This window comes from Talpa occidentalis, unplaced genomic scaffold (genome assembly GCF_014898055.3).
Source record: "Talpa occidentalis isolate TD23 unplaced genomic scaffold, MPIMG_talOcc4v2.1 talOcc4.6, whole genome shotgun sequence".
Lineage (NCBI taxonomy): Eukaryota > Metazoa > Chordata > Mammalia > Eulipotyphla > Talpidae > Talpa > Talpa occidentalis.
In genome coordinates this window covers 120,912,620-120,940,057 of record NW_023604972.1, presented here as the reverse complement: position 1 = coordinate 120,940,057, position 27,438 = coordinate 120,912,620, and the positions used below count along the sequence as shown (strand labels likewise).

Below are 27,438 nucleotides of genomic sequence, written 5' to 3'. Positions count from 1 at the left end.
ATGCGCCGTGTTGCGCGAGCGTGCCATGAGTTAAGTTTCGCTTTACCGTTTAGCTTTCGGAGAAACCACAGGTTTTTCCTGTTAATCACATGAGACCGGGAGGTACTTAGGGAGGAGCTACCAGGGTATAAGAGGAGAACCCAGCAGAGAGAGAGAGAGAGATTGAAGAGGAGAATCCAGCAGGGAGAGGAAGGAGAGAGAGGAGAAGAAATAAAGAAGCATCTGCTAGCGCCAAGTTGTCTCAAGCGCCTCATTTCAATCCTCAGCCCTTCTCTTTTCGTGCCTACGAATCCCGCGGGTCGGGACAAGGAACATGGTGTCGGTTTTCTCCACCTAGATGTCCCTTTTTATGTTGGTGTTATAATTGAACTCTCAGTCTTTTTTCAAGGTGTTTCTTACATGTTCCCTCTTCTGTGAAGCTTCACCCAACTCAATTATGCCTGTGCAGTAGTTTCACAGTTTGTGTAGCACAAAATCATTCTTGCACATGATTTTGAGCTGATCTGTGTACTGCGATAAAATATTCTTCAACTCTCCAAGATTGTATTAGGATCTTGTGTTACTCATCTTTGCTCCTTCTCTTTGCAGTACTTAACTAGTAGGTGTGTTGCTTGATAAACGTGGATTTGAATGCTTGATTTTGATTTCAGTCCTAGGCAAAAGCAGTATTTAAAATTGCGCATTAACAGTTACTTTAAAACCAAGTTTTCTAAATAGTGTTGTCTATTGGGTAAACTTTGTCATGTGCACTTTTCTCTAATTCTACTCGCAATACTAACTAAGTCCTGCTCCATAACATGCGTTATTAATATGACATTGTAGAATGATCATTTCTGTAACTGGCCAGAAATAGACTAGACTTTTTCTAGACCCAAAGTGATCTTCCAGGACAGTGCTGAAATAAGTGCGATTCAATCAAGTAGTTTATTCTTGCCTAATGATTAGGAATAAATTTGGTAGCTTCTAGTGGATTATTTGAAGTCCATGTATTCATTTAGGGAAATACATTGAGCTGTTTCCTTTAAAATTATAAAGCCACCCCATGGGTTTTCATTTGAATGGAATTACTATTAAAATCCACTGGAGCATACTGACATAATAGTTGACTTTGATTTAGCATGCAGCACTCGTAATGTTGCATAAATATATAAATATGTGACTTGCATTTTTAGTTGTAACTTTGAAAATTGCTGACATCGCTGCTTCTTCCCTTCTGGTAATTTAACTTAATTCGCTCAAATTCTTTTTTTCTTTATAGATTCTGATTTTTTTTCTTGAAGGGATAGGGGAGGGATTGATCATCTATTATGCTTCTATTTATAGGATATTCATAATTAAAGAAACAAAAATAATGGCTTCTCCAATGAAAAACAAAAAGACTAAGAAATGTTAATATCTGGCTTATGGTATGGAATGATTTTCTGAGATAAAAGGAAAAAGAACGGACCAACTCATATTAAATGAGGATTTCTAATTCCCAGGAAAAACCCAAGAAGAAAAGCCAGTGATAACAGCTTCAGAAATAACCCATAAATAAATTACTGGGCTGAAGGATTTTGGCCTGTTTCCAAAATATGTGTAAAATTATATATAAAGGTCAATAGAGCGGCATTAATATGCATGACCAGATTCCAACTCTAGTAGGCAATCCATTCCCTGAGGCATAAAATGAGATAGTTGAGCATTGAAAGAGAAACAGGCTATGCAAGCCTGTGTTGTACGATATAATGGTGTCATACACTTACATCCTTTGGTGTTATGATTTGTTAGGTGGAGTTGGATAAGGCTTGGTTTGCCACCAAGAAATGGAATTACTTGAATATATATGGTCTTGGAGCCCCTGAGAAGTTGATATGCAAACTCTCTTCCACTCCTTGACTTTAATACCCCCTCTTCCTTCTTCCTGGAATGATCTTACCTCTACACATCTTTTGGTAACTTTACTTGTTTAGAAATACCTTCTCCAGGGGCCTCCCTGGTGGCGCAGGGGGTTAAGATAACCTATGAAGCTCACTGCAGCCACTATAGCACAAGTTCCATCCCCGGCCAGGGACATAACCCACATGACACAGCAGAGCTCTCCTGACTTGCCTGCTGCTCCCCTCAGCAGTGTATTTCAGTCAGTCTGTCTGTTCTGTTCCCCTCCCTGTTTCTGGTGAATCTTTTCATGCTCCCCCCCACCCCCCCGCACCTCTGGCCTGTACCCCCATTCTTGTATGCATAAATAAATAAACCTTGGGCTTCCCCTGGTGGCGCAGCGGTTGAGCGCTGGATTGCGAGGCTGCCTGCAGCCTTTGCAGCGCCAGTTCAATCCCAGGCCACCTGCGAGGGTCCCACAAAATAAATAAACAAACAAATAAACAAATAAACAATCTTTTTTTTTTTTTTTAAAAAAGAAATACCTTCTCCAATCTGATTGAGGTTCCCCTGTAATAGTACTGAAATCCTCCTACTGTTTTTTTCATTGCTAAAACTGGCAGTTATCTAAGTAAAACTTCCAGGGTAAGTGAGTCAGTTATCTGTAGTTGTAGTCTCTCTTCTCATCTGTTTCATTTCTATTAAGCTTTCATTCACTTCTTTCACTGAAAATGCCCTCGAGGTTTTGCAGCAGCCTCCATTTTGACAATTCCTCTAGCGATTTTCTCTCCTTACTTGACTCACAGCAACACTTATCACAGTGAACCATTTCCTAATTGAAAACACTCATTTTGTTTTGTGTGAGTGTTTAATTTTGTTCTCCAGGATGAAGGTGCTGATATGGAGAGAGGTATGTAGAAAGCTTATTATGAGGAGGGGTTTTCCTGTGAAATAGCAAGGAAATGAAGCAGGATTGGATAGCTCAAGCCTTTAGACCAAGACCTAATACCTGTGAAATGAAAAGTGGGAAGAAAGCGGAACTGGGCAGTGAAAACCTCAGATCATGATGCAGATCTAACAATCCCTTGCCCAGTGTGCACAGAAGCCAAACACTGTGACACCAGCTTTTGCAAGTAGGGAAAGTGTTTTATTGTGAAGCCAGCCATGAAGGAGATAGGAGTGTGGCTCAAATCTATTTCTCTGCTTATTATGGGGCCTGAGGTTTTAAAAGGTAGGTGTAAGGTGGGAAGAAGTTGGATGGTTCAAGGAGAGCAGGGAAATAAAAAGTTCATGATGCACATGTTAGAAGCTCTTCATACATGGGTTACATGTTCAGCTCTTTTGGTGGGGTGGGGGATGCATACTTCAACATGTATCCTACAAGGGATTTGGAAAGTTCAGACATTGTAGGTTCATTCTGGATCAGTGTCCTTGGAGTTCACTCTTGCACTCTAAAGTCCATTTTCAAAAAGGACTGTTAATTCATGTTTCAACAGGTTTTCTCTGGTCAGATCCTGCTGCTCTGCAAAGTAAGTGGGAGGAACTTCTGCAAAGGCAAGCAGAAGGGTTCATAACCAGGAAATGGAGAAGCAATGAAGCAAGCCCTTTTGAAAAACATGCTTTGATCACCTTTACAATAAACCCTGATTGTTTTTTTTAATTTTTATTTTTTGCTAAATGACCCCTGGCTATGGTTTCACAACACTTCAGGGAGCTCTGGAACAAAGATTTCTCATTAGAGGAAACTGTCCTTGGGTACATAGGCCAGACCCTACTACTCACAGTGGGCTCAGTGATCAGCTGGCATTGCCTGGGAAGAGTGCTTGGCTCTGAAGCTAAGTATATCATAAGGCTATTAATATTTGGGGGTTTTGGGTTAATTGCACTTCTTACATCTAAATGGCATCCTCCATTACCACAGTGCTACTAATGTTTCAGTTTCCCCCCTCCTTTGTTAATTCTCAATTTTTTTGCTTCCTTTGCTTTTGTTCAAACTCTTAAGTTAGAATGTGTCAGGGTTTGATGCTGTGTCCTCCCTCATCTGTACCCTCTTCCTATATATTGTAGCTTCTAAATGCCTTCTCCGCGCCCAACTCCTAGTTTCCCATCTCTAGTTCTGCGCTTCCCACTGAACTTTGGGCTACTAAATCCAACAACCTTCTGGAGAACTCCGAAGAGGAGTTCTCATATCTAATATCCCCTCTATATAAATGAAACAGAGCCTTTTATTTTCTTGCCCAAATATGTACCTTTTACCTTTTCTATATTTCCCCATTTTAGCGAGTAGAAGCACTTTACCCATTGATGCACTTGTTCAGACCAGAGCTGTGAGGGTTACTTTCAAATTCTCTTTCCTTTACTCTTTCTAGTCCTATGTATATTGCATCTCTAAAATATAACCCATTAGCCATCATTCCTCTCCCTTTCCACGGGAAGTTTCTCCTCAAGAGAGTGACATAAAATTTATCCTTTTTTTTTTCTGAAAAAAAAAAAAAAAAATCATTTTTTTAAAGATTTATTTATTTATGCATATGAGAACTGGGGTACAGGCCAGAGACACAGGGGGTGAGAGGATCCACCAGAGACAGAGTGGGGAACAGAACAGGCAGACTGGCCGAAATACACTGCCAAGGGGTGCAGCGGGCGAGACAGGAGAGGTCTGCCTCACCATGTGGGTTTCTCTCTGGCCAGCCTTGCATTGAACTCGTGCTGCAGAGGTTATGGGCCGCTTCACAGTGTGGTGCTTAACCCCTTGCGCCACCAGGGAGGCTTAAAAAAAATCATTTTTATTTATTTATTTTTAAAGATTTATTTATTTATACAAGCACTGGGTATAGTCAGAAGTGCGGGAGGGTGAGAGGAATCACCAGAGCCAGAGCGGGGAGCAGAACAGGCAGACTGACAAAGCACACTGCTGAGGGGAGCAGCGGGCGCTGCAGGAGAGGTCTCCGCTCCATGTGGGACCCTCGCCGGCAGCCAGGGATTGAACCGATGCTGCAGAGGCTGTGGGCAGCTTTGCAGCCCAGCACTCAACTGCTGCGCCACCGGGGAGGCCCCAAAAATCATTTTTAATAAAGGATTAACAACTAGGATTAAGACAGGGAGGGAGCTCATTCACAAAGTTAGTTATAGAGTGAAGACAACTGGTTAATGATAGCCCAATCCAGGGTACTGGTGGCAATTTGTGGAAAATAGGAAACAGATGTGAGACATACTTCAGAATGGGATTCATCCAAACTTATCTGATCCAGTATTCATTCAGTCACAGGTTATTGGCACATACTCTGTGTCGCACCCTGAACTGGGTTCTAGGAGACACTGGTGAGCAAGATGCTTCCAAATGTGGTGAAAGAGAAAGACATTCATGTATTCACTATTGTGGTTTATAATCATTTCTTTGAAGCAAACAGGGTCAAATGGCATAGCAAGAGGATGATAATGCTAATGATTAGAGGAAGGTCTAGGAAGACTTTTCCAGAGAAATAGCCTTTTAGTTCAGAAAGTGGGAGAAAGAAAAAGTAGGAGGCAAGCTGCTGTTCAGTCAAAAGGAAATGTATATTATGGGCAGGAGGATGGAAAGGAAAGAGTTAAGAAGGAATAAGACCACTTCCTTGAACAGTTGTGTTAATTCTGATTCCCTCTTTGAGGAGGAAGATACTACATTCTATTTTTGATAGGCTAAGTTCTGGGTGCTGCAGGAAACCACATGGCTGGTAGATAGTTGGAAATGTAGAATTGCAGCCCAGGTAATAGATACATGACACTAAAATTAGCCTGAGAGTCACTATATAGGTGGTGATTGAAGCCACAGGGCTTGTATTAATCACCTCAGAACCTGAGGAACACCAGCTTTTGAAAGACACAGTTCAGATACAACTCAGAAGAAGAAACAGGAAAACTTCTGGGTAGAGGCAGAAACGCTTCAAGGTTAAGATAGATCAAGGACGTTCTTAACTGTTGTATTTGGTAGCCAAGGAGTTATGCTGCTCTCACAGAATTTAGTTTCAGAAAAGTGGCAGAGACACAAGGCAGGGCTATATGGAAAATGTGAAAGAGTTGTTGGTAGAGAAGGAAAGAGGCGTGTGGAGAGGTGGAATTAAGGGGAGTACCATTAAGGGAACTGGCAGAGTAGAGAGGGAGAAGGAAGCCAATACTTTGAGTAATTATAAACATGCCAGCACTTTAGGATTTTTGCTGTGCCCTTTTTTTTCAGGCTCTGTACCAAAGCATTGTCATTTTATTTTATAGGTCTCAGTGTGACAAACCCACGGTTAGTGTAGACCATATGAATGTCAGAAGGTTGCAGAGTTACAGTGTAATCAACATGTGGAAGTAGTCTTCCAGTAGTTAACCATTCAGCCAGAATTGTACCCTATTTATGAAATTTTAATAACTTACTGATTTCTTGGCTGTGTACCTCCTCATGGTTCTTAGATTTACTGAAGATCAAAACAAGTTTGTGTTTATTTAATGATTAAGATATAACATATTGGGTAATTTTCTTCATTATAATAAAATGCCATCAATTCAGCAAATGTATTTGAGCTCATTGGCAAGGCACAGTTCTTGGTATTAGGGATACCGAATTCCACAGAACTGGATTCTGCCTCAAGGAGAGAAAAAATGCACCGTCTAAAGTACAGCATGATATATGACAAGATTTATACAAGAATTGTTACATACTCAACCCTACAAAAACATAGAAAATGTGACACATTTAGCCTGAAGAAGTCAGGGGTGCCTCCACCCTTGGGCCCTGACCTGAACCTGACTCACTTCTCTTCCACATAATACATTTTCATTTAAATACCCTGTTTGAAGTTTTCATTTTCCTGCATAATTTTAGTATATGTGCTGCCCAAGCTAGCACTTTCCTGCATAATCTTAACCTTGATGTTGCTATTAAATTTTGTTTCTCTAATTCCTAGTGTGTGTGTTCTTAAAGACACACAAAAGAGATACTGAAATGAAGGAACAAACAAATGACTCAGTGTCCGTAGCAAGACTCATAGCTTCACAAGGACATGGATATTTGTCTGTTTATTCTTATGCTTGGAATGGTACTATCAATACATCCATAAATATTTTTTCTTTCACTGAGAAGAAAAGGGAAAGAAGAAAGAAAGGAAAAACTTAAATATATTCACTTCTAGGAGAGCAAAGAAAAAGGACAAAAAAATTCAACCCTTAATAAACAGTTTTGAAAAAACTAGATAGTCAGAATTTTGTTGATAGCTTGAAAGGAATTTGAATTTCAATGCATTTAACTTTCATCTGTTTTCATTGTGAATAATCCAACAGGAAATCATTTTCTTGCAGTTTTCTATATTGCATAAATATATTTTGCATTGCGGTTTTTGTGATAGAGAACAACTTTTATAAACAAGAAGGTCTCCTCAAATTTTTTATAAGATCATCTCCACTTTGTCTTCATAGTTTCTTCTCTTTTGTATTTCCTTAACATTCCATTTAATTTTGCTCTCTTAGGATTTCCAGATAATGTACTTTAACATTATGGAATTTTAATCTATTTTATTTTAAAGATTCTCTAGAGGTCATGTTTTTCTTCTTGGAAATACATTTGCTTGTCAAAATTAGAATCTTATCTGCCATATGCTCAAGATGATCTATGACATCTTCAAAGTATGGACTTACAGGATGTATAGAAACTCACATAATCTTGCAGTCAACACCTGAAGTAGTAAAAGTGCTTTATAATTTTATCTATTTAATGAATTCACTTAATTTTTTTTTACTGCCTTGCTTTTAATTTTCCACTCCCCACATGTGAATTAAATTAAGATAGTTTATTTAGAAGCTGTATTGCCAAGCAGCTATGGAAAGCTTCTTTGGCTTACATTTTGAAATTTTTTCCCCTTTGTCTTCGGCCAATAACTCAACCCCTTTGGTGTCCCATCTGCTTAACACACGACAGCTATGGCACATTTCCATTCATCTGGGTCAGAAAATAAAGAGACTGTAACTCAGCTTGGATGTTACCTGCCATTGCTGTGGGTCCCACACAGTTAAAGATAGGAAATTTTTGTTTCTGTTTTCCCCAGGAATTGATGCAGTCGACATTCATTGTGAATTTGTAGCTGCTTTTTGAAACATTCTTTATTGAAATTTGAAAGTTATTTAACTTTCCAAATGTAAAAGCATCATCTCAAAGGAATAATATATTGCTGTGCTCTGCCATTACTTAACCCTCTTCATGTTAAGTTATCACACCAGTGATTTGTCTTGCTTTTTGACTTGTAACTCTTAATTCAGCTTTCCTTTTGAGAGATCAGACTCCTCTAGGACAGATTCTACATTTGGAAGTCTAGAGAATTACATTTTTCTCCTGACTCTGTAGCTAATATGCCTATGAAATAAAAAGTAAACTTTTTAAGATAAAAATTATCCATAGTTCAAAAACAGGACTAATTTTTTTTATCAGTTGTTAATTTCTTTCTTTTATTCATTTGAGCTCATTCTGAAAAAAAAAAAGAATTTGAAGATGCTCAAAATATTAATAGAAATATAATATTATAGGAAACCACCTGGGACTATGGGAAATTAAGAGTGAAGAGATAAAATTATTTCATAAAAAATTACTAGGAGATTTTGCTACCCAGTGGGTAAAGCTAGGTTGTAGATTCAGCTTTATACTTGTTACTGACCAGAGCAAAGATGGAGACAGTTAAAAGAGCCCCAGGATTCCCAGGATGAAAATAGATCTTTTCTTTTTAACACAGTATAAAAGGGTGGGCCTCCCTGGTGGTGCAAGGGGTTAAGACGCAACCTATGAAGCTTCTGCAGCCTCTGCAGCACGAGTTTGATCCCCCAGCCAGCCAGGGAGCAACCCACATGGCACAGCAGACCTCGCTGTGCTGCTCCTCCTGACTCGCCTGCTGCTCCTCTCAGCAGTGTACTTTGGTCAATCTGTGTGTTCTGTTCCCCACTCTGTCTCTGGTGAATCCTTTCACCCTACCCCCACACCTCTGGCCTGTACCCCAGCTCTTGTATGCATAAATAAATAAATCTTTAACCAAAAAAATACAGTATTAAAAAGGAAATGTTTCCCAGAAATTCTCATATAGTGAGCTCTGGTTGATGTGAACAGTATCCTTATAATAAACCTAATAGTAATTTTTAAATTGTAGCAACATTACATTATAACATTATATAAGTTTCAGGCACACACATCATTGAAAGTCAACACACTAGTAAATTTTATAATTGGGAAGGCACAGTGCTCAGTGATTTATGTATATTTTCTCATTCATTTCTTTAAAGTTTAACTCCTTGAGGTAAATATTCTTTTAGGAAACCAAGTTTCCAGAAGTTAAGTGACTTGTCCAAGATCACAGGTGGAGAGAAAGGATTTTTTGAAACAGGCAAATTTGACTTCAGTCTCACCCTTAGTTAGTTTTCTGTGCTGTGTTCTTGTTGCTATTTTCATACCCCTCAAAATAAATGAAGGCAAAACCAAAACAATGAACTTCCAGAAAAGTCATTTTAAGAGGGTATCAAAGCATGCAGTCTAAATATGCAGTCTGCTCTCTGAACATTTTGCTTGGTGCAGGCGTATAATTTAGATAAACTAAACTGTGTTCTTAACCTTTGTTGCATCTTTGATGATCTAGGGGAGGCTACAGATTTTCTTCAAAAGTACACATATAGACAATTTTAGGCAACGCACAGACCACCTCCTTTTCTTTATCCCCATTCCCTCCCTCCACATTTTCTTTTATATTCTAGTGGAAAGAAAAGCTGTTTTCAGGGATCTGTATAGACAAGACTATGAAACACGAGTAGGCAGAAAGGTGCCTTGACAACAGGTACAGTAGTTTTTTATTCTACTTATCTGAATATTGACACTAATTGTGCTTAATCTTATGCCTAAGTTTTCTTCTATAAAAATAGTAGTAATAATAGTACTTCAAAAGTCTTCAGAGACTTTTGAGGAGTAAATGATAAAGTGTTTACAACAGTGTTTGCTTCATTATGAGCAATAAATGTTAGCTATTGTGATTATTAATTCATATGAAATCTTAGCTTTCATTCAGATTATTAGTTCATATTTTGAATTCATTATTAAACACTTTGGCATTCATGAATTCTAGAAATAATCCTCCAAGTATAAGAGTTCTGTTGTTAATTAATTTGTTAGAGATATTGAAAGTTTCACTATTTTTGCTGTAAACTTCTAAAGTAACATTGACCTCACTACTTAACTCTACAACTTGATTGAGCATTGTTTAACTTTTTAGTCAGGACAAACCATCGATTCCCTTACAAAAGAATATTTATCTCATTTTCAAATTTGCACTGAATCACTCTTTGGCACATAACATTTTATCTTACAATCTGTTTTGCAGATGTGGAGTCTGCTGTTTAAAACTTGGTTGGTGGAACGAAAATTTCCTATATGTATTGTGTTGTAGAGACATTTAAATGAAATAGAGTATAAGGCTGTAACCATGTTAGACTTAAGAGACTTTTTGGAAAGTCTGTCTGCACCTGCTAATATCCAGGAAAAAGTTGGTCTAGAAATACTATTGAGCCCTGGCAGCATCCGGGTAAAGAGTGGGTGGAGGTAGATGTCTGTAAGATTCGTCATACCCACTTCATTCTGTGCTGGCTACCATACTCTGTTTCATCTTCCCCCATTTCCCCATTCTTCTCCACTCACTGTGCCCTGTCTTGCTCTTGTCAGGAGACAGTAATTACTTCTTAACATAAATTAAACCGCCATCTGTAATTATAGGTACATTACATCTTTCTCCACGTTTTAATGGAAAATCTACATATGTCTTATCTTGATATTTCTTATCAGACTAATTAGTGAACTAGTACTGAGTTACTTTCTTCAAGCCTCGGGACATTGTGGATTTCCTGCTCACCAATCAAGTACATGGAAATGCAAGTGGCTAATTCTGTTCTCAATGCCCACTCCAGAAGAGCTGATTTCCATCATTGACCTCTTCATGTTCATTTCCAAGTAGTCAGAAATATATACTATTAAAAGAATTGGGTCTTTGCTATTTAATTTCATTTTCTCATGCTTTCCTTTCTTCATTCATTTATGTTAGTTAATAAGAGCATCATTTGCCTTTGTCCAGGACTTTTATAGGAACGCTTTCATACTCTTCAACTATGAAGAGTCAGGCCCTGTTACTGGAGCCGCAGGCCAGGCAGATTTTGGGACGTGTACACCACTTACTGAGAAAGGGAGTTCTGACCTACTGTTCATTATTCCAGTGCCCTTGTTGGTATAGACTTCTATCACTTCCCAATGTTTGTGCACATTCCCTAACAGTTTGCAAGGCCAATTCAGACCTAGTCTGTTTCATCCAGGTCTCCAGATGTGTGTGCAGCACATATACCCTGTAACAATTGGATGAGTCACCTTTCTTTCCAAGGTCATTGCTCATGGTGTTACTTATGTCATAAATTCCCTACTTCAAATCTACCTCATAACTCCTTCTTCCCATTTAGGAGCCAAATTGAGTGTTGCTCGTAATTGTGGCATATCTTAGAAGCTAAAATTGGGTATTTGCCATATGCTTATTGCACTCCCAACTTTTACTTATGCCCATGGGATTCCACATCTTCTTGTCACAGTGATTACTTGTTGTTCTTAGAATACGCTGTGCCTTTGAAGCCTCTTTATCTTTGCATCTTCCACACCCTTAATTTCAGTGGCCGAATCTTAGTTCTCCCCCCAATACACACCTCTATGAAATCCTTTCCTGATTTTTCCAAATAAACTGCCTCTTTCTCATCTCTGGGTGCTGCCTCATAATGTGCTGACATCCCTGCACCCCCAGTGTTTCTCCCCCAGTAGATTATGTGCTCTTGGAGAACGGACGCCTATGTAGCCCCTGGTTAACCCCCCTCCCAAGATATTTAACCCATAGAAAGCATTTACTATATAGATTTGCTGAATTGCGCCTGTATAACTTATTGCTAGCATGTTATATCCACCAATCAGCCTGTGATTTTCATGAAAGCAAAGGCCCTATAAGAGTCAATCTTTATTTCCTCAGAGTCAGGAACTCTGAGGCTCATGCCTCAACAAAAGTTATTTGAAGCAAGTTATTTTAAGGAACATTTTTGGATAACTCAAAAGTGGAGCAGTACTGAAAGGTAGACATACAGAAAGATAGTAGTCATATTTCACAGTCATAATCAGATAGATAGCAGTCTATATGTCTGTCTGCCTTTCAGTACTGCTCCACTTTTGAGCTAGATGAATGATAAAGTGGTAATATAAGTACATATATATATTATTATATTCAATTCATGTAGGATTTAATTTTATTGAAAAACCTATTATATGACAGAGGAGTGGATATGTTACACACACATACATACACACACTGGAATACTACTTAGCTATAAAAAAGGATGAAATCATGCCATTTACAACAATATGGATGGAAATGGAGGATATTATGCTAAGTACAGTAAGTCTGAGGGAGAAAGATAAATACTGGATGATTTCACTCATATGTAATGTAGAGAAAACAAAAGGACTATGTAAAACTAAACCAAAACATACCCTAGAAATATGACTGCAGAATTGAGGCTACTTGAGTGGTAGGGTAGGGGTGGGAACAAAGGGATGAGGCCACCTGCTGGTATATGGTGAAGGAATATAGGTGCTCTAGTGGTAGGTATGGCTTGGTGATAGGCATTTGAGGAAGTGGGACCCTAATCCTCTGAATCATATGTTCAGTAAATCAATATTACCTCAATAATAATAATAATTTTCATTATTATTATTGTGGGCTCATATAGAAGCTAGAAATCTTTCCCATTTCTTCAATGTGTTAACTTTTGGGCATTTTTGCAAAGAAGGTCATTCTTGATGGATTTTTTTTTCTGCCAAGCGAGCCAATAAGTTTTAAATTTTTGCATTGCTCAAGTTGCCTAAATAGTCATTTGAGAAAAATTAAACCAGATCTCTTAGGCGATTTCCATGCAAAATTAATGCTTCCATTGACTTCTGCCAGATGCTGTGATGCATTCATGGAGCAGGTGCCAGAAAGTTTAGAACTTTTATTTGGGAAGAATTCAAAATTTTAAGACAGAAAGCATTTGTGCCTGGGGCAATGTAATGACTCCACCTGTATCTTTTTCTTGTCTTCTGGGTGTTTTTGTTGGGTGACCAGAAAGGCCTGGGCAGATCTTTCTTCTATTTTTAAATTCCTTTTATGAAACACAGTTTCAGTTTTATAAGACCAGATTTCACTCCAAGTTTCAAAATATGTGTTCTTTAGCATAAAATGTTTTGACAGATACCTGAAGGCCTAGCACTTTAGCAGCCATTTTTTTTGGCACAGATTCAGAGAATCAGAGCCATAAAACATTAGTGCAATCAGTCACTATCAGATGCAACATAAATTTATATTTCATACATCTATATGTTCGGTTAACTGCTTTTTTCCCTTTCTATTATTTGATAACCAGCACAGCTTGTTAATATACCTCTGAAATAAATGAAACATGCTTCGTTGTTGGGTTTATTAGCTTTAATATTTTATTGATGGTCTAAGAGAAGAATAGAAACTAATATTTATTGAGTGTCTACCATGTTCCAAGTACAGTCCTATACACATTTACATCCATAATCTCATTTAATCCTTGCAAATCCTCACTGTTGGTGTTATTATCACCGTTTAGAGAAGAAATTTGAAGAAGCCAAATAATGATAGCTATACTTTATACTTACGTCGGGCCTTTTATATCATAATTTTAAAGTATCTTTTGACTTTCAGAAATATTCAGTTATATAAAAAAGAAAACTATCATAATTTATCCCAACTATTACAGAGTTGAGGGTAGAAAGAAAAGGCACTCCTGGTATTTCTCAGCTGTTTATGCGTATTTGCTATGGAAAGCATAGAGAAAGGACAGAAGAGACAAATAAGGCAATATGGAATATGTTCAGCAGAGAGGAGGTTTTATGATGCTTAGATACAAGTGGTGCTGGAACAATTAGGTAATTATATGCAAAAATATTTGAACCTTGATCTCATGCCACATAATTCAAATAATTCATCAACTTAGTGTAAGTCTTAAAAATATAAAACCGCTAGAAGAAAACAAGAGAATTTCAGTGACCTTGGATTAGGCAAAGATTTCTTAGATATGATATTAAAGCATTTTAATAAGTAAGCCTTTCTCAAAATTTAAAATTTCTTCTTTCTAAAAAACTTTAAAAAGAATGAAAATAAGTTATAGACTTAGATACATTTTCCAAACATATATCTGATAAAGAATTTGTATATAGAATTTGTAAAGAACCGTCAAAATATAATTATCAGAAAATATAGAAAACTGGTTAACATGGGCAAAATATTTTTTTTAAAGATTTATTTATTTTTGCATACAAGAGCTGGGGTACAGGCCAGAGATGTGGGGGGGTGGTGAGAGGATTCACCATAGACAGAGTGGGAAACAGAACAGACAGACGGACTGAAATACACTGCAGCTGGCAAGACAGGAGAGGTCTGCTGCGCCGTGTGGGTTGCTCTCTGGCTGGGGATTGAACTCATGCTGCAGTGGCTGCGGATTGCTTCATAGTGCTCTGCTTAACCCCTGCGCCACCAGGGAGGCCCCAGAGGCAAAATATTTTAAGAGACACCTCACCAAAGAAGAGAAATAAATGGCAAACAATATGTGGAAAGTTGAAAAATTCTTATCAACATCATTAGTCATTTAGAATATCTTCATTAAAATCACAATACCAATACCCATTAGGATGGCTCTAAGAAAACAAAATTAGCAACTGATAATACCAAGTACTTGTAGGATATGGAGCATTTGGAACTGATTCTTTACTGGTGGGAAGGCAAAATAGAACTAGTTTGAATAAGAATTTAGCAGCTTCTCATGAAGTTAAGCGTACATTTCCCATATAGCCAGTAATCCCATGTCCAGATATTTAGTCAAAAGAAATAAAACTTTATTTTTATAAACAAAAAACTGTATATGAGTATTTACAGTGGCTTTATTCATCATCTTAGCGCAAACTGGAAGCAACTGTCTTTTATTTGGTGAATGGATAAGCAAAATACTGGAAAGTTATTGATGAAGAAAAAGAAATGAGTGTGTTTGTGTGTGTGCATGTGCGTGTGTGTGTGAGTGCAAATCAACATTATGCTAAGACAAAGAAGGCAGATTGAAAAGGCAGTGTATACTATAATTCTTATTATATAATATTGGAAGAGGTAAAACTATAATGATACAAAATGTTAAAGATTAAAGTTGGGTAGGGGAAGGTTTTTCTACAAAGGACGTTTGGGGAGTGATAAAGCTATGAATTTGTCAAAATTCACAGAGCTATACAATTAAAAATGTAAATGTCACTTAAGTATGTTGTACTGTAATAAACTTTACCCCCTTCCTACCCCGCCCCACACACCCAAACCCTGCATGCTTAAGAGAAACAGACATTGCCACTCCAAAGCTGGCTCAGTCACTAATGCCACCAAGGAACAGAGCACCTTTTATTTCATTGCTCTGATCAGATGCTTCTTGCCTCAGCCATATATCCAGTTAGCTGTCAGAGAAAGGAATAAGCAAGGCGTGGAAAAGGGTCTACAGCCTTCTTTTAGAGACTTTCCCAAAGGCTTATGGTACCCTTCCATTTACTCTGCGTTGGTCAAAACAGTTACCACATTCCATCACATGGAGCTTTAGGAAGACTGGGAAATACATATTAACGAGAAGAAAGGGTAATGAATATTGAAGTGTGCTGTTGGCAGTGATTGTTACTCTGCTGATGGTTTCTAGCATCAGAGTGTCTTGTAACACTGAAGTTTAGTCTCCTGGCTACCCAAGTAGGTTGCTTTAAATCCTTGGAGCCAAAGTGCCTTTCTGTTGTTCCTATCCACTTTTTCCAAACCTTTATTTGAACTTACATTTCAAATTCCTACAATTCAGTCAATGCAGTATGTCAGCACTGGGTTTGACAGCTCTGAAAACTAAGGTGTGGTCATATAAAAAATTGATTAAGTTCCCAAGCAAAGTTTAGGGGAAGACATACAAAAGTTACTTTAAAAAAATCCTTCATTTGAAACAAATCATAAATGATTGACAACCCCACAGAAAATGTTAGCTATTTGAAATCTATACATTTAAAAATTAGTTGTATTTTATTGTTTGTTTATACCTCAATAAAGTTGATTTCTAAAATGCTTAGACAGGCAATGGATTTCTTTCATTCATTACACAAACATTTATTGAGGATTGAGTGTAGGTTATCTTACTGTTAGGTTCAAGGCATGGGGCATGTATTTTTCTAAAACGAAACCACCACCCCTAAACTAGAAGAATCATTGCTCTCAATGAGTTCTTCTTGCAGAAGAAACAGATGTTAATTTGTTTGGTTATAACTTAAGCAATTGATATTATAATGTGGGTTTAGAAGGTAGAAGGAAATATGGTGACCTGGGTGGAGTGACTTACTTCCTTAGTTCAGTTCCTTTTCAGAATTGTTTATGCCATTCCAAGTTGTTTGCATTTCCATACAAGTTTTAGAATCAACTTTCCTAATTTCCATTTCAAAAGACTATGCCAGAATTTTCATTGAGCTTGCATTGAATCTAAAGATCAGTGGCAAAAAAATTGGAATCTTAACAACATTGACTCTTCCAATCCAAGACTATAGTATATATCTTCTCATTTATATTGATCTTATTTCTCTCAGAAATGTTTTATGGTTTTCAGTATGCAAACACATATTTATCTCATCAGATTCCATGTTTATTCATGCTGTTATAAATGGAATTTTCATAATTTCAACACTGAATCGTTGCTAGTCAGTAGAAACAAAATTGATTTATGATTATTGACCCTGTATCTTAAGACCTTGCCAAAGTCACTACTAGTTTTAGTAGCATTTTTGTAGATTTTTGGGATTTTCTACATAAATGATCATGTAGTTTCTTAATAAAGACAGTTTTATTTCTTCTTCCCAGTCTGTAAGCCTTTAATTTCTTTTATTTGCACTATTTTGCTGACTAGCAATTCCAGTATGAATAAATGGATATAGTTGACATTTTTCTTTTCTCTGACATAAGAAGAAAGTATTCAACTTTTCTCCATTAAGTAGATTACCTCTAAGTTTTCCCTAAATGTCTTCTAACAGGTTGAGGAAGGGGGTCAATTTGTTTGCCAGCTGTTAAGAAGGTATAAAAAAAAAAAGCAGCTATAAAAATGTACTTGCTGTTTTTATTTCTATTAAGTTTGCATTCATATTTTGAAGTTCTTATTAGGTATATATGCATCTAGGATTGCAATATCATCTATGTCTTTAACTATATTTCTTCTCCTGAAGCCCACTATGCTTAATATTAATATGGTCACTTTATTTTGACTGTGTTTACATGGTACATCTTTTTTTCTATCCTTTTACTGTTAACTTACTTAAGTCTGTAGTAGTTATTCTGTGTTTTTAAAAGACATGCTCTGCTGAATTATGCTTTTATTTAGTCAAGACAATCTTTGCCTTTTAATTAGTTTTCGGACTATTTGCAATTAATGTAATTTTTGATAAGGTTGGATTTAAACCTTCTAGGTTGCTGTTTGATTTATATTTAACCCTTAGTTCTTTATTATCTTTTCATGTTTCTTATTCTGATTAATTTGTTTGTTTCCATTTTTCTCTGTTATTACAGTTTTTTAAGAGATGTGTTAGTGATTGTTTTAGGGTTTGTAATATATGTGCTTAATGTATCAAATTCTCTCTTTAAATAACATTATTCCACTTCAAGAATAGTATAAAGCTGTATGTGTCCATTCTTCCCTTCCAAACTCTGTATTATTGCTGTTATAAATTTCAGTTGAACATAAATTATAAAACCCATAATGTCTTTATAACCATTTGACCGTTAAAGCAATCTAAGCATTTAAAAAATGTTTTCACTTTATTCATTTTTACTCTTTTCAGTACTCTACATTTCTTTGTGTAGATTCAGATTTACATTTGTGTTATATTCTTTTCGAGGAATTTCATTTAGCATTTCTAGCATTTTCATATCTGATAGAACTGAATTTGTCTATACTTTTGTTCATCTGGAAAAAGTTTTTATTTTGCCTTGTTTTTGAAATATATTTTTTGCTGGCAATAGAATCATAGGTTAACTTTTTTTTTTCTTTAATTTTCCTTTTCAGAACTTTATAGATGTTGTTCATAGTGATTTGGCTTGGATAGTTTCTGCCAAAAAATCACTGAACTCATCTTCATTTTGCTCTATCTTATGTTTTTATTCTCTCACTCTCTGGGTTCTATGGATTTTGATCTAGTTCCCCTCAGTGGCAGGGCTTCTTTGCCTGGACTGTGAGCAAGAGGGAATTACGTCATTGCCCTAGCTCTGGGGTGCTGTGACTGGTTATTTGGTTTAAAACTAAGGAGCAGACCGTCTTGTTTCTACTTATCCCTCAGAGAACCTGTGACCTTTACCTGGTTCATAGAAGCAGGATGTCATTCTTTAATAGTGACTTTCATTTTTCAATGAAAGTGCTTTTTGTTGTATGTTCTGTAACAGTGTATTAACTCATGTAAGTAATTTAGAAATTAATGTGGGCATCTAGGGGGCATGCGTTCAGTAGTTTTACTGATGAGAATATAGTCAGTATTGTTCGGAAGCCACTGCTTTAGAGGATTAGAATTAACACAAATGATAGATTTGGAGTAGTATTTACCATTTGGTGTTTGATTTGATGGCAACAGGATTTAAATAGTTCACTTTATATCAATGAGTAACCTCACTTATAAGTGGGGAATGCTTTGCATTATACGTTTAATTTATTATCAGATAATTATTAGCTTTATATGCCTAAAAGTTGAAGCAGTCTCTATAGGCTCTTTTCTATTTTAATCTCCTTCTTTTTTGTAAATGAAAATTTCCTTTTTTCTTTTTTAGAACTGTGAGGACATGGGACGTTGAAAATCCAAAGAAGCAAAAAAGTGTATTTAAACCACGGACAATGCAGGGTAAAAAGGTCATTCCCACCACATGCACATATAGTAGAGATGGAAGCCTTATAGCAGCTGCCTGCCAGAATGGAAGCATTCAAATCTGGGACCGAAATTTGACTGTAAGTTAAGGACATTGAAGTCCACCTTTTTAAAAAATATAAGTGAAGACCACATATAAAGACAAACATCATGTTAAAATATTATGAAGATCAATTTCCTGAGTTTAGCCCTAATTTAAACTTTGGTATTAGTTGATAAAACATTGGGACTTTTGCAGTAAACAGCATTGTTGCAAACATTTCAGTGTAGTATTTTCCAGTGCGTATTAGCTTTTGTTTTTAAAATAAATAAATTAGATCTTTTGGTATAAAATTAATACATGGTGTAGTTTACTATATGGTTTCTCTTTATACTTGATTTTCAGAGTGAAGGATTTGATAGTAATATAAAACAAGACTAAGCAGAGAACGAAAACTATTCTTTTTTTTTTTTTTTTAATAGAGGCATGTTTTATTTATTTATTTATTTTGTTTGTTTGTTTGTTTATACATGCACTGGGTACAGTCAGAAGCGCGGGAGGGTGAGAGAATTCACCAGAGCCAGAGCGGGGAGCAGAGCAGGCAGAAGGACCGAAGTACACTGCTGAGGGGAGCAGCGGGCGGCAGGAGAGGTCTGCACGCCATGTGGGACCCTCCTCCGGTGGCCGTGGAGCAGCAGGCCGTGGGCAGCCTCGCAACCCAGCGCTCAACCGCTGTGCCACCGGGGAGGCCCCGAAAACTATTCTTTAAAATATTAAAGAAAACCATAAATGTCCAGGATGACCCATCAGTTGTTTCGCAGTTAATTCGCTAGTGATTTAAATAATATCTTAACATTCCATGACATTCTATTCAAATAAGTTTCAGACTTTACCGTTTGGTTTTAGGTCATCATTAAAATAATAAAATTTGGAATTGGAAGGGCTCATAGAAGTCTAAAATAATAGAAGTAATTAATATGCAAGGTTTTGGTTAAATCTGTGAGTTACCCATAAGCTTTAGAAAGGTTTGTCTTTATGTGTACATATGGTAACATAAGAATTTTTGATAAGTGGAGTGAATCCAGATTACCAAAATTACAATGAAGATCTTATTATTATGGCAGGCACTGTTCTAAGCATGGAGAATACTGTATATTATAAAAAAATTCTGCCCTCATGGAGTTTACATTGTAATTCTTTTATAAAATTATAAAAAAAATCTTTCAATCAAAATTGTCCATTAAACATGTGTGTTTTGAGAGTGTCCCCAATAAATGTAATATCTTTTCAGGCAGATGAGTTAAAGTCATTTGTCTTAGAATAAGGTAAAAAGTAATGATGGGGAAAAAAAGAGTCTGTGTTGATAATACTGGAAATATGTTTGACATTTTATATTTGTCAGATCTTTTTATTTCTGTTTTCATCTCTACTATAAACCCCATAAAGTTTCAGAGCAGTGCAGAGATTTTTAAAATCCTTGGAGTTGTAAACTGAATTTTAACCAAGCAATAAATTTTTTAGTAGCTGGTTTTCATCGTCTCTAGGTGCTGTTGATTTAAACATAGAATTCTAAAACATGAAATTTTCTTATGTAACTTTAATGGTGGTGTGTTTGCTATAGTCTGTGCGTGTGTGTGTATGTGTGTGTAGATATCTTTCTCTCAGAACCCATGTATTTTTATAAAGTTGAGTATAGTTTTTAAGATTGGCCTTGCCTATCTCTTGAAATAATGAATTTCTCCTAGTTTTACTCTTTTAGAAAACAAAGCAGTTTGAATGCCATTCCCTCTACTCCCCTCCCAAAACCTTTTAAGTCATTCTACTAAAAACGGTCCTGGTATTTTGTTAGAATTCAATAATAAATTTAATAATAAATGAATGTATAGTTTATTATCCCACTTCCCATTTGTTATATTTTCTTCATTTTTTTACCTTTGCATGTAAGTGTGTCCCCTAAAGACAAATCAAATTAAGAAGAAAGAGAAGTTCGCTATTAGGAAACACAGCTTGATTTAAAAAAAGATTTAAAATATTCTTTTTTAATTAATTTTTTTTATTTTTTTGCATCATTGTTTATTTTTAAACTATTTGCTACCCCCCACCCCCTCAGGTGTAGTCCCCATAGAGTTTCCTTTACCAATGCACCCGTGCACCATCACCCTCGGTCCCCTGTGCTTCTCCCTCCCTCCCTCCCTCTAATCCCTCTCCCTCCTCTTCCTCTGTAGTATGTCTTTGGTTTATAATTGTCTGTTTTTGCTTTGTTGTGTTTTGTACTGTTACTATTTTTTTACACTGATGTCTTATTTGGTTCCCCTATATTCCTCCTATAAGTGAAACCATCCGATATTTTTCTTTTTCCTTCTGGCTTATTTCACTGAGCATAATTCCTTCTAGTTTCATTCATGTTGCTGCGAAAGGCATGAATTTATCTTTTTTGATTACTGAGTAATACTCCATTGTGTACATGTACCACATCTTCTTGATCCAGTCATCTATTTTTGCGCATTTGGGTTGTTTCCAGGTTTTACCTATTGTAAATAATGCTGCAATAAACGTGGGGGTACAGGTGTTCTTTTGAATCAATGTTTTTGTGTCCTTTGGATAGATCCCTAGTAGTGGAACCATCTTCCACCAGTAAGGATGGCTGGAGGCTCCTCAGTCTACTAAAAATGGAGATTTAAAATATTCTTAACTGTTATTTGAATAATAACACCTCATCCATAGGGAAACACTGAGAAAAGAAAGCCTAATGCTGGAAAATGCTAAGTATGTATAAGAGAAATCTGGGGTAAGAACTAGTAATCACATCTAGAGATACGTTTCTGGGCAAAGTAGGCCCCTGGTACATAAGGTATGAACAGGGTATGAAGGAAAGAGACTACAGGAAATCTAGTCACCAGTAGTAGCTTACATCCATTGTAACAAGATCTTTAAATGTCTGTAATCACTGTCAGATAACTCATGTTAATATTAGGTTGATTTATAACTTCTATACCTTTCCCTTTTTTAATATGTATATACACAGATTTAAGTATTATTTTTATACAGAGAGGATTTTCAATTTGCCTTTTTTTTTACTTGAAAGCATAATGTGATGTGGACACCTTGTAAGTTAATAGCATCAATTCTAATACACTTTTTTCAAAACTTTGAAATGGAACCTAATTTTTCATATATGAAATATATATTATCCTCCTATTTCATTATCTTACTCTAACCCATGATACTGGTAGTTTATATGATATGTGGCTTTCTGAACTTTTCTCTTTATAGCTATTTCTAGCTAGCTAGCTAGATTAAGAGCATGTCAACTGGTATTTTTGAATACCTACCACCTTACTGAGGTTGAGACAAGAAATGTAAACCCAGAGATAGTTTATAAAAGGATAACTTGTAAGATAATTCATAAGTGGATGCTGCCTTGTGTGATGCCCAGAATATGAAAGAGTTAGAGAATGCTAAAAGTGAGGGATGGCATTCGTAATGAGGGCTTCTGGGAAATGTGAATTTAGGTAACCAACAGGATCAGTCAAGATTGTGAGTAATAATATTGATCTACTACCAAACAAATCAGAAACAAAGAGCTATTTTGTAATAAAGCTGTCACATTGAAAGTCTCTTTTGAGATTGCTACTTCTTAAAACAGTTTGCATTTTTCTTTAGAATCGCCATTAAGCTCATTTCAGATAATGATATGTATCACAGAGAAAAACAGAGAATGTTTTGTGGGAATGTATGGCACTTGAGTTTCTGGGCGATCTCATGTTGCTCAAAATATGGCAGAAATCTCTCCTCACTGTTGGACAGTATCTGCTATGCCTTGTTTTTTCAAGATAATTTTTTTATATTAAAAGATTTGCTTTCAATAGTGTTTCTGTTAATTTCCATAATGTAGCTTTGGTCTTCCTTCTCTCACATATCTACTAAATTAATCCAAGTCAAATAGTCATGTTATTTATTAACTATATTCTGTAGTAACTTTTTAATGGAGAATATTTGTTTCCTCGCCCTGCTTTTTGCACAGTTATGAAGCTATCATAACAATTAAAATTAAAAGCAATATTTACTTTTACAGAATTTCAGAAAACCTCTCTGTAAGTAAGTGGACTGGGAGACTATTAGTAAGAAGGAAGATTTTTATGAAGGACAGCTCTTAATAGTCACCTCATCTTATTTATATCAATTAAACCAAGATTTCCCCTTAGATAGCATATGAACCTGTTTATATAAAAGATTATAGAGATTTTGAAAAGAATAGTACTTTGAGTATGTTTTTGACATTTAATATTTGCCCTTGTTTCTGATCTTGTTTTTTGATAAATTTGTTATTTGTCCCACAATTTTAATATTGCTTAATATTGCTTTGAAAAACATTTTATTACGTAGTTATTTATCATTTACTGTTGCCTACATATGTGATTAACACATTTCACTTTAAAATTTTCCTTTTAGAGTATTTAAGCAGAAATGATTGCTTTTAGTCTCGTGTGTGTGTGTGTGTGTGTGTGTGTGTGTGTGTGTGTGTGTGTGAGAGAGAGAGAGAGAGAGAGAGGGAGAGAGAGAGAGAGAGAGAGAGAGAGAGAAAATTAACCACTTTAATTCTCAATCTTGGGGAAGACTGTATGGAAAGTTTTTTGAGATCTGATTTGTCTGTAGTCTTTGGTTGCCCTGTATCTCCCTGATACTAATGTCATCCAAGGGCTTACATGAGTTAAACAGGACTTTCAATGACCGAGACTGTTTTTTAGGCAAGGCTAAAGATCTCTTTCAATACTTCTTTCCACAAAGATTGATCACGTAACAAGAATTCATAGCTGTTACCCCAATATCAGTTGTTCAAATTAAAGCAATGGAATATTAACTACAAGGGTATGGAGAGAGAAGACATTATTGAGGAAAACATAATATTTTATTTTTTAAACTCAAATAATAAAAGTTTCTAGTATTTTCCTTTGAGAAAGAGTGGTATATTTCTAGAAAATATAAGGAGCAACATTAAACAGCCAAATACAAACTTTTCTTGTTTTGTTGCACCCAGTAGTGGTAATATAGGAAAATATACAGGCAGCTAAAAATTTAATGCACAGTTTTTTAGCATATTTTATTAATGGTACCTGGGTCATGCAGTTACATTATGCATTACTTGGGGGCTTTCTGCCACTTAGTTCTGAATTTTCTAAACTATACTTTGTTTTCCTTCTTCATTAAATGAGGACAGGATCCCCTCCATGCCAGGTTATTTTGAGGATATTGGATAATACATTTAAAACACCTAAAATGGGTCTTGCACATACGGGTTCTCAGTAACTGTTGATCTTCTATACTTTTTAACTCTCACTGTGAAAGTGTCATGAATCTGAGTTTAACAAATTCCTTGGAGACTAAAGGTGTGGCTGAGAGAGAAAAGAATGTAGATTCCTTCTCTAGCCGGTCTTTCAATGTATGAAGATACAACCACCATCAATAAATGAATACGATGTGCCCATTGGTTAGCATGTGCTTGAGTAGATAGATGAATTATAATTACATTTTTGCCAACATTGTAGAGAAACCATATGACATACAAATTGTTCTGTAGTGTTTTTGACATGCATATTTTTTGAAAAAGTATGTCACAAGAAGTATGTCATTGTTTCAAAACATAAATAACATCAAAACTATGCAAAATTACTTGCAGGCCCTGAAGTTAAGTTCTAATTTGTCAATTATTTTAATGGAAGCTTTAAAGTTATAATGCTCTTGTGAGATGTCACATGCTATTGGAGCCAACGTTTTTTAAATGAGAAAATACTGGCCTTTGGAAAAGTTCGGTTAAAGTATTTTAAGTTTGGATCATTATTATATTTGTTTTTTCAGATCAAAAATAATAGAATAATTGAATTTAAGACTTCCTTTTAAGCCATGGTAAGTTAAACACATTAATTTGGCTGTTCCCTGCTGAAGTCCCACTAAAATGACAGAAAAGTCACTTTAAAAAGCATAAACCCACAGAAATAAAGAGAATTAGAGAGGAGATGACAGCAGAAAAGAGAAGTCAAGATACTTTTGGAAGCCGGAAACCAGATAGTTGCATAAATGGTAACTGACTTAGTTAACTAGAGAACACTGAAACCTACGCTGTGCTGGGGGAAGCCTGTAAAGACAGTGATTTATCCTGCAGTTCCCTCTTCTACCCTGTGCAACCAGATCACTGCTCTACCCTCACCTTCTTTTACTCCCACAGACGACTGAAGAATGACTGTTAGAAGTGGTCTGATAGACTGGTTCTTGCAAAACTGAAATAAGGAGAATTACATAGACCCATGTTTCCTGTCCCTCTCTGTTATTATCAGTATTACTGCATTTACTGAGTACTTACTGTGGACCAGCATTTTAATTACTTTACATGTGATATTTCATTTAATCCTCACAGCAATCCTATGATGTAAATACTGTTACTGTCACCATCATTTTACAAATGAAGAAACCAAGACACTAGGAAGTTGAATTTCCTCCTAAAGATTAGTTATTATATGGCAGAACTGGAATTCAATCTCAAGCATTCTGGCTCAAGAACTTTACTGGGAGTTAGCAAGCCAGGGCCCAGGTGCCCAGTCTTGTGCATTGCCTATTTTTGTATGACCTGCAGCCTAAGAATAGTATTTATATTTTTAACTGGTTGTCTTGTTTTCCTCAGTCTCCTATAAAAAATTAAGTCACAAACTAAGTGACTTAAAACAAAACAAATTTACTATCTCATACTTCCATGGGTTAGAAGTCTCAGGGACTAAAATCAAGGTGTTGGCAGGACTGTGTTACTTTATGGAGGAGAATCCATTTCCTTGCCCTTTCCAGCTTCTAGAAAATACCCACATTCCTTGATCCTCGACACCTTCCTCCACTTTCAAGGCCAGTAGCAGTGAGTTGAATTCTTTTCACATCACAACACTGTGATTTTCTTTTCTGCTTCCTTATTCCACTTTTAACGACCTCGTGATTACATTGGGATCCAGGATAATCTTCCTATGTTATGATCAATTAATTACCAAAGCTAATTCAATCTGAAATCTTAATTCCCCTTTGCTGTGAAGATAACATATTCACAGACTCCAGGGATTAGGACATGGGAATCTTTAGGGGCCATTAGTCTATCTACCATAATTGTTTAAAAAAATAAATATCAAAACAAGAAAAAATATTTCATGACATGTGAATATTACATGAATTTCAAATTTTGGTGTCCATAAATAAAGTTTTTTTTAAAACAACCATACATTCATTTTGTATTGTCTCTGACTGCTTTTCTGCTATAATAGCAGAGTTGTGTAATTGTAAACAAGTAATGGCCTTCAAGCCTAAAATATATACTGTGCGGCACTTTACAGAAAAGATTTTTACCCCTAACATAGAATTTCTAATCAGTGAGATGCTTGTCTTGAGTTTGAATTTAGTGTCCTACTCATATATTGATGAACAAAGATCACCAGACACTTATGGACATCCTCTAATATGAAATACATGGACTCCAAAGCAAAGAGAATAACTCAAAGGGAGAGAGGAACAATGTAGGAACAGGGGAAAATATCACAAAAGAAATCCTACAATTAATATTCTCACAGAGAAAAGAGAGTATGGGGGAAAAATCCATAGAAATATTGAAATATACTGTTAACGAAATCTAGAAATTAGACTAAAACACAAGAAAAAAGAAAAGGACTTTGAAAAGACTCAACTCAGGATCTGGTACTGAATAGGAAATTAAATGTAGAATAGAAAGATAAAATGTAGAAGAGAGGATGGAATAAGATAAGAAATATTCTTTCCTCTACCCCAAAAATCTCAGAACTGGAAAACAATTTTCCAACTAAGATGGACTCATCAAGTGCTCAGTACAATGAATGAAAAAGAATCATAATAAGCCATGCATCATAAACTTTCAGGACACCGAGGTTATGGAGAAGATCCTAAAAACTCAGAAAGAGAAAGAGAAATAGGAAACTTTTAAAAGGACAATGGGACCATGCAATTTAAGAGTTGCTTAAAATGTTCAAAACCACATAATCATAGCTCAATAGAGAAGGAAATGAGTAACAAGAGGGTCTGATAGATGAAGGGCAAGTAGAGAGATCACATTATTCATTCCATAAAAGTCATTGAGCAAAAGTCCTACTCTAGTTGCTGGCAATATACAATGAACAAAATAGAGATCCCGTCCACTTTGCTTTCAAAGACAATGAATTAGCTGGAAAATTGTTTTTTTGCAGATTTATCAGAAGACAGTGTGCAATCTCTTTTTAAGAAAAAAGTAAGACATGAGACTTTCTAACCACCAAATTCAGCTGTCTTTTTAGTTCTTTGTTTCCTTTATTGACTGTATCACTCTTTGAAACAACCTCTTCTGCCACCTTCCCGCTTGCTCTCTAAACTCTAGGTAGTCTTGCATGTGTGACACTCATGACCTTTTTTTGCTTATTGTTCTCAGCCTCCTCCTCTGGCTGTTTCCCACTGTCTCCATGTTAAAGTTCTTTCAAGGAAATGAACCTATTAAGTTCTGTTATCATTACTCTCAGTGACTGCCGACTGAATCTGCTTTTCTTAATTC

The 27,438-nt window shown here is 36.1% G+C and overlaps 1 protein-coding gene across 2 annotated transcripts in view; it reads left to right on the top strand.

Annotated features, from left to right (window-relative positions):
• Positions 1–27,438, top strand: part of WDR70 (WD repeat domain 70) — a 194,527-nt gene that overhangs the window by 90,843 nt on the left and 76,246 nt on the right. For both annotated transcript variants that reach the window (XM_037530393.2, XM_054688324.1), the window contains one exon: positions 18,783–18,957. In XM_037530393.2, the coding sequence (XP_037386290.1) occupies positions 18,783–18,957 (175 nt within the window). The remainder of the gene's footprint in view (positions 1–18,782; positions 18,958–27,438) is intronic.